We start from the raw sequence: 7500 nt of genomic DNA, 5'->3' as shown, positions 1-7500 counted from the left end.
TAGTTTTCTACCTTCATTTTGGATTCCTTTTCTTTATTTTTGGGGGGTTTTCATTTGCAAATCAGTTTTGTCTGCACATTTGTAAAGCACTTATAACACTATTTAAAAAAAGAAAATTGCCATATAAATAAAGTTTATTATTATTATAATTATTATAATAATTATTATTATTAGTAGTAGTAGTATTATTGTAACAGTGTGTGTGTGTGTGTGTGTGTGTGTGTGTGTGTGTGTGTGTGTGTGTGTGTGTGTGTGTGTGTGTGTTGGTGTGTGTACCGTAGGTGCGCAGCAAGGCCCAGGTGGTGCTGTTTTCAGCGTTAGGAACGTTCAGCTTCTCCTACAAAGACATGGCTCCCCGCGTGCTGCAGCTCCTCTCTCCACAACGCACCACCGGGACGCAGCAGCAGTTTAAGGTACTCACACACACACACCCACACACACACACACACACACACACACACACACACACACACACACACACACACACATACACTGTTAAACATCTGAGGGCCGTTCCTGAAAATGAGCTTGATGAGTTAAAACTTGAATGAACTTCATAGGAGAAGTGTGTGTGTGTGTGTGTGTGTGTGTGTGTGTGTGTGTGTGTGTACGTGTGCGCGTGTGCGTGTGTGCGTGTGTGGCTGAGTGTGTGTTTTAATGTTTAGTATATGTGGCATTTATTTTCAGGGTGCTCTGTATTGCCTGCTGGGTGTGTATGGGGGTGTGTGTCTGGCGAGTGTGCGAGACTGGGAGTGTGTGTGTGAGGTGTGGCCCGCTCTGGTCCGCTGCGGCCTCTCCCCCTCTATGACCCTGGGGAAGCCTTCCATTGGTCGACTGCTCGATGAAATCACAGACAAGATCCACCGCCTGCACGAAACCATCGGCATCTACTTCATTGTGAGTAACTGTCACACACACACGCACACACACACACACACACACACACACACACACACACACACTACAGCCATTATGTGTGCCCCCTGTTGAACTGTAATACGTTTGTCACTACCCTTCCTTCCCTGTCAGGTTTCCGAGGGCTGTGTAGACGTAGCCAATCAGATCTCCGAGTCCCACAGCCCTGACCCCTGCCTGGCCACGCCCACCCAGCAGGAGCTGAAGGAGGGGCTTCAGCGTCAGCGAATCAGAAACCTGGTCGCAGTGAGGTCAGCCCACAGATGTTTAATCACTCCAGTTAAACACACTCGAGTGACACACGCTAATTGACCCTTATGCCCGTGATCACACCCATTTGGAAAGCGTCGCAGTGAAAACACCAGGTTTATATCTTCTCCCTTCTGGATGTCATTAGCGCTGTATAATGTTGCAATGTCCGTCCGACCTGACTGATTTCGGAGCGCTCGGCGTTTTGACCTTGTCCCAACAAACAATTAGCAACAGATGCTAACGGTCCATTGTGATACGCCAGCGCTATTTTCAGGTTGGCAGTTCCCAGTTCGAACAGATTTAAGTCTGTCGGATTGTTGGATTTTTTTCCAAACAATTTCGAAACGGAAAAATGGAAAGCAAAGCCGAGGCACGCGAGCCAAAGGAACGTTCCGTTTGAATATTAATGGCATTCCGGTGTTCTTTTCAAGTCGGTGTGGCCCAGCGGGCACTCACTCAATCACAGACACGCACACGCACATGCACACAAACACATACACACACACACACAAACACACACACACACATGCACACAAACACACACACACAAACACACACACACACAGAGTTAAGTCTTCCTCTGTTCTTGCAGAAAGTATGAGAAGTTGGTCAACGACCTCCTGGATTGCCTTGAAGACAGAGACCTGTGAGTGTCAAATCATTTATGTACCATTGGGTTTGATGGATGTCAATCAATAGAACTAACACTGTGTGTGTGCGTGTGTCTGTGTCTGTGTCTGTGTCTGTGTGAGTGTCTGTGTGTGTGTCTGTGTCTGTCTCTGTGTCTGTCTCTGTGTCTGTCTCTGTGTCTGTGTCTGTCTCTGTGTCTGTGTCTGTCTCTGTGTCTGTCTCTGTGTCTGTCTCTGTGTCTGTGTCTGTCTCTGTGTGTGTGTGTGTGTGTGTCTGTCTGTCTCTGTGTGTGTGTGTGTGTGTGTGTGTCTGTGTGTGTGTCTGTGTGTGTCTGTGTGTGTGTGTCTGTGTGTGTCTGTGTCTGTCTCTGTCTCTGTGTCTGTCTCTGTCTCTGTGTGTGTGTGTGTGTGTGTGTTGTTTCAGGCCCTGGAAGTTTGAGCTCCTGGCTGCGGGCCTGTTGTCTCTCCAGCTGAGGGAGGAGCACCCCCTCCCCTCCGACGCCGTCCTCTACTTCACACAGAGCCTCACACACGACTCCATCTGCATACGCAAGGTGTGTGTGTGTGTGTGTGTGTGTGTGTTGTACACACTTTCCACTTTTGTCACTTTCCATCATTTGTGTGTGCCATCAATAGTGGAGGTTAGACCAGACGGTGAGGTGTATGTGTCTGTGCGTGTTTCCCCTCCGGACCTCTAGGTGGCGATATCTGCAGTGGCTGGCATCCTGAAGCAGCTCAAGAGACCACGCAAGAAAGTAGCTGTGAAGCCCTCGGATATCAGTCAGTACAACACACACACACACACACACACATACACAGTCTTTTATACCCCAAATCAATTATGTAGTAGTGTGTTTAATGACCCTCAAACCAATCTTATTGTGCGTGTGCGTGTGCGTGCATGTGTGTGTGTGTGTGTTTGTGTGTGTAAGTAAGTAAGTAAAGTAATAAGTTGTAGTGCCGAGAGACGGGAGTCGGAGGCGGCGTATCGAATGTCACAGCTAAACGTTTATTAACAGACATGAACAAGTCTCGACCACATGCTTCAAGCAGTAACTATATAACTGATGTAACAACTTGAGTACCACGCACTTAACCCTCCGTGCGGAACAATACTCCCAACCCATAGTTCCGTGGGTGAATTATGTTAACCCACCACACAAGCCCCCCCAGAATTCACCCATAGTCAAAATCCCTGTGTCGGGGAGGGACGACGATCCGACCCCGGCGGGTGCGGGACGCAGGGGCATCCGGGGCAGGGGCAGGGCCAGCCGGGGCCGATGAACGCACGGGCCACGTCGGAAGACGCCGTCGAGGAGAGGGGAACGGCTTCGGGCCAGCGGGTCGTCCTGTCCACCATGGTGAAAAGGTAGGTGAAGCCGTGAGAGGCGGGCAGTGGTCCCACAAGGTCGACGTTGACGTGGTCGAACCTCCTCTCAGGAACAGTGAAGGGCTCAAAAAGGGGCTCTGGTATGGCGGTGTACTTTGGCGCGTTGACAGGCCACGCACGTGTCGACCCAGCCTCTTACCTCCTTCTTGAGTCCCTGCCATACGAACTTCTCAGAAACTAATTTTACGGATGGTTTCCTGCCGGGGTGGGAGAGGTTGTGTACAGCCTCAAAAACGGGCCGGCGCCAGTTCACAGGGACTAGCGGCCGCGGCTGGCCCGTAGAGAAGTCGCACAGCAGTTTTGCGCCTGAGTCAACGACTGCGACATCCTCCAAGCGTAGTCCTGTGTCCGCGTTCTTGAGGGTCTGGACCCCGTGATCGGAGGCCTGGTCCGCACTCATGCGGAGGTAGTCGAGACCCAGTTGAGCGGCCCCGACGACCGCTCTGGAGAGACAGTCTGCGACCACGTTGGACTTGCCAGCGATGTGTTGGATGTCTGTGGTGTACTCAGATATGTACGAGAGCTGGCGTTGCTGGCGGGCAGACCAAGGCTCGGCCATCTTGGACATGGAGAACGTGAGGGGTTTGTGATCCACGAACGCCGTGAACTCACGGCCTTCCAGCAGGAACCGGAAGTGGCGGACTGCCAAAAAGAGGCCAAGGAGCTCCCTGTCGAACGCGCTGTATTTGCGCTCTCTGGGCATCAACTGACGGCTGAAAAAGGCGAGCGGCTGCCAGGCGCCTGCGACCCATTGTTCGTGCACCGCGCCGACGGCGTAGTCCGACGCATCGGTGGTGATGGCAATAGGGGCCTTGGGTGACGGGTGGGCCAACATGGCGGCCTGGCTTAGGGCGGTCTTGGTGGCCATGAAGGCGGCTTCCCTCCCGGCCGTCCAGTCGATGGCCTGGTTGGGGGATTTGTCCTTCATAGCCTCGTACAGCGGGTGCATGGTGTGGGCTGCACGGTGGATGAACCGGTGATAAAAAGTCACCATTCCAAGAAACTCTCGGAGTGCTCGAGCTGTGTATGGGCGGGGGAAGGCGGAAACGGCCTCCACCTTCGATGGGAGGGGGGCGGCCCCATCTTTGTTGATGAGATGCCCAAGGAATTGGATGGAGGGTAACCCGAACAGACACTTCGCCGGGTTAATGATCAGGCCATGTTGGCTGAGCCTCGTGAAGAGATCTCGGAGATGTGCCAGGTGCTCTTCCTCCGAGGAGCTGGCAACGAGGATGTCGTCCAAATAGACGAATAGGAATGGCATGTCTCTGAGCGTCGAATCCATTATATAATTTTAATTAGTAATATAATTTTGCCATTTAGCAGACGCTTTTATCCAAAGCGACTTACAATTACGAATTACAGGGACATTCCCCCTGGAGTAACTGAGGGCTAAGTGCCTTACCCAAGGGCACACTAGTAGTGGTGTGGCTTCAGGCGGGATTTGAACTCGGGATTTGAACTCGGGATTTGAACTCACAACCTTCCGATCCCAAGTCCAACTCACTATCCACTAGACCACCACTACCCTACTAATTGATTGATTGAATTGAAAACCTTTATTGTCCCCAATGGGGAAATTTTGTTGTCAAACAGCTTAGTTAGGGCAGACAGAAAACATTCAATAAAATACATAAAACAGTGCAGGCTCAATAAGTAAAAAGTTCCAAGTTCCAAAGTTCCAGCTCCAGGTCTCCCCCACCCTGCAGGGCCTGGTTGTAGAGTCGGAGTGCAGCTGGAACAAAGGACTGTCCAAATCTTTTTGTATTTTGACGGGGGAGAACAAATCTGTGGCTGAACTTGCTCCTCATCCCCGCCAGCTCGCAGTACATCGGGTGGGAGGGATTGGCCAGCATGGCCGCCAGTTTTTTCCCCATCCTCTGTTCTGCCACCACCTCTAGGCTGTCCAGCCCGGTCCCCACCACAGAGCTGGCCTTCTTCACCAGTTTGTTTAGCTTCGCAGCATCCCTGGCACAGATGTTTCCACCCCAGCAGGCCACGGCGAAGAACAGAACGCTGGCAACCACCGACTGATAAAACATTCGCAGCAGCTTGTTGCAGACACCGAAAGACCTCAGCCTTCTCAGGAAAAACAGTCTGCTCTGCCCTTTCCTGAGAAGAGCCTCGGTGTTGTCAGTCCAGTCCAGTTTGTTATTAATTTGTACTCCCAGGTACCTGTAGGAGTCCACCCTCTCGACTTCCACCCCCTTGATGGTGATGGGGGCTGGGGTCCTTCTCTTCCTCCTAAAATCCACCACCAACTCCTTTGTTTTGCTGGTGTTAAGCAAAAGGTAGTTGGTGTCGCACCACTGCACAAAGCTCTCCACCAGGGCCCTGTACTCCTCATCCCTGTCGTCTGTGATGTAACCGACGATAGAGGAGTCATCAGAAAACTTCTGCAGGTGGCACTGGTCGGAGCTAAACTGGAAGTCGGAGGTATAGAGGGTGAAGAGAAAGGGTGACAGAACAGTTCCCTGGGGGGCACCGGTGTTGCACACCACCACCTCAGACTGACAGCCCTGCAGTCTCACATACTGACGTCTGTCTGTGAGGTAGTTGTGGATCCAAGCCGTCAGGGAGTCCTCCACACACATCACTGCTAGTTTATTAGCCGCTGTTCATTAGCCGCTGAAAGGACTGGGCTGCATTCTTAAGTCCAAACGGCATGCGTAGGAATTCAAATAGCCCGAACGGCGTGATCACCGCCGTTTTGGGAATGTCTGAAGGGTGCACGGGGACTTGGTGGTAGCCACGCACTAGGTCCACCTTTGAGAAAACCAGCTTACCCGCCAGATGCGCAGAAAAGTCCTGAATGTGGGGGACTGGGTAGCGGTCGGGTGTCGTAGCGTCGTTGAGGCGGCGGTAGTCGCCACACGGTCGCCATCCGCCGTCTGGTTTCGGCACGATGTGTAGCGGTGAGGCCCATGGGCTGTCTGAGCGGCGGATGATACCAAGGCGCTCCATGTTGGCGAACTCAGACTTAGCGACTGCTAGCCTGTCGGGGTTGAGCCGCCGGGCCCTAGCGTAGATGGGGGCGCCCTTGGTCTCTATGTGGTGCTCCACCCCATGCTTGGTAGTGGTGGCGGAAAATGTGGGCTGTGTCAAGCTGGGGAACTCGCTGAGCAGGTGCTGATAGTTGTCACCCTCTGAGAGTGAGCTGGAGAGCCCGCCGTATGTCGCCTCACCGCGGACACATGCAAGTGAGGAGAATGTCAGTGCGTCCACCAGGCGGTTGTTCTTGACGTCCACGAGCAGTCCGTGAGCACATAGGAAATCTGCACCGAGGAGGGGGAAAGAGATGTCGGCCGTGACGAAGTCCCATGTAAACCGCTGACCCCCGAAACATAGGTCTACAGCCTTCGTGCCATAGGTGCGGATGGGGGTGTCTTTAGCGGACTTTAAATGTGGGCCATGACCTCCCCTGGCGGTGTCATCCACTGTCGCAGGCAGGACGCTCCTCTGAGCACCGGTGTCACAGAGGAATTTGCACCCGGAGAGAGTGTCTCTGATGAATAGTAGCTGGTTTGCTGTGCCCACACTCATAGCCACTACAGAGCGCAGGCTTTGCCGTTTCCCGTCGAGCTGTAGTTGCAAGGGGAGCGGCACCTCTTCGCTTTCGCGCCAAAGCGTGAGTGAAAATAGCACATGCCTGGGCTAGTACGGCTATCGTGGTAGGTGGGCCCTTGTTAGCTAGCCTGTCTCTGCCAGGGGGAGTGTAATTGTGTGTCGGGGCTAGCACTTCAGGGGTAAAACGCTGGGTAGCTAGGAAGAAGCGGTCAGCCTCTTCTGCTAACTCACGGGGTTCAGTAATAGTCGTATTAGCGAGCGCTGTCTGTACATGTGCAGGCATGTGCCGAAGAAACAGTTCAATAAATAGAAAATTTGGTTCTTCCGTACCTAGTAGGTTCAGCATCATGTCCATGTGCTGGGAAGGCTTGCTGTCTCCCAGCCCCTGAATTGCGAACAGACGTCGGGCTCGTTCTGACCGTGATAGTTCGAAGGTCTTGAGGAGGAGAGCCTTAAACGCTGTATATTTATTCAGGGCAGGGGAGCTGTAATGAAGCCCACCGTTCTGGCTGCAGTGGAGCTCCCCAGCGCCGAGACGACATGGTAGTAGCGTGCGGCGTCCTCTGTAATCCCACGGAGGGCGAACTGCGCCTCCGTCTGTGCGAACCATGCTGCCGCGGATGTCTCCCAAAACTCCGGCAATTTGAGAATAACAGCGTTATTTGCCATGTTCGGTTCAGTCTCGGATACTTCAACGGGACTGACGTCGGGGTCACCAGTGTAGTGCCGAGAGACGGGAGTCGGAGG

At 53.0% G+C, this 7500-nt stretch overlaps 1 protein-coding gene across 1 annotated transcript in view; it reads left to right on the top strand.

Moving 5' to 3' along the window:
- psme4b (proteasome activator subunit 4b) overlaps positions 1–7500 on the top strand; it is a gene marked incomplete at both ends in the record, with an annotated part of 28936 nt that overhangs the window by 12069 nt on the left and 9367 nt on the right. Inside the window, 6 exons of the mRNA XM_080542241.1 lie at positions 282–413; positions 688–897; positions 1030–1166; positions 1760–1813; positions 2221–2350; positions 2495–2576. Of these exons, the coding sequence (XP_080398367.1) occupies positions 282–413; positions 688–897; positions 1030–1166; positions 1760–1813; positions 2221–2350; positions 2495–2576 (745 nt within the window). The remainder of the gene's footprint in view (positions 1–281; positions 414–687; positions 898–1029; positions 1167–1759; positions 1814–2220; positions 2351–2494; positions 2577–7500) is intronic.

This window comes from Nansenia antarctica (genome assembly GCF_963989245.1).
Source record: "Nansenia antarctica genome assembly, chromosome: 11".
NCBI lineage: Eukaryota > Metazoa > Chordata > Actinopteri > Argentiniformes > Microstomatidae > Nansenia > Nansenia antarctica.
The sequence above is the reverse complement of the archived record's forward strand: the minus strand, read 5'-3'. Positions and strand labels throughout refer to the sequence as shown.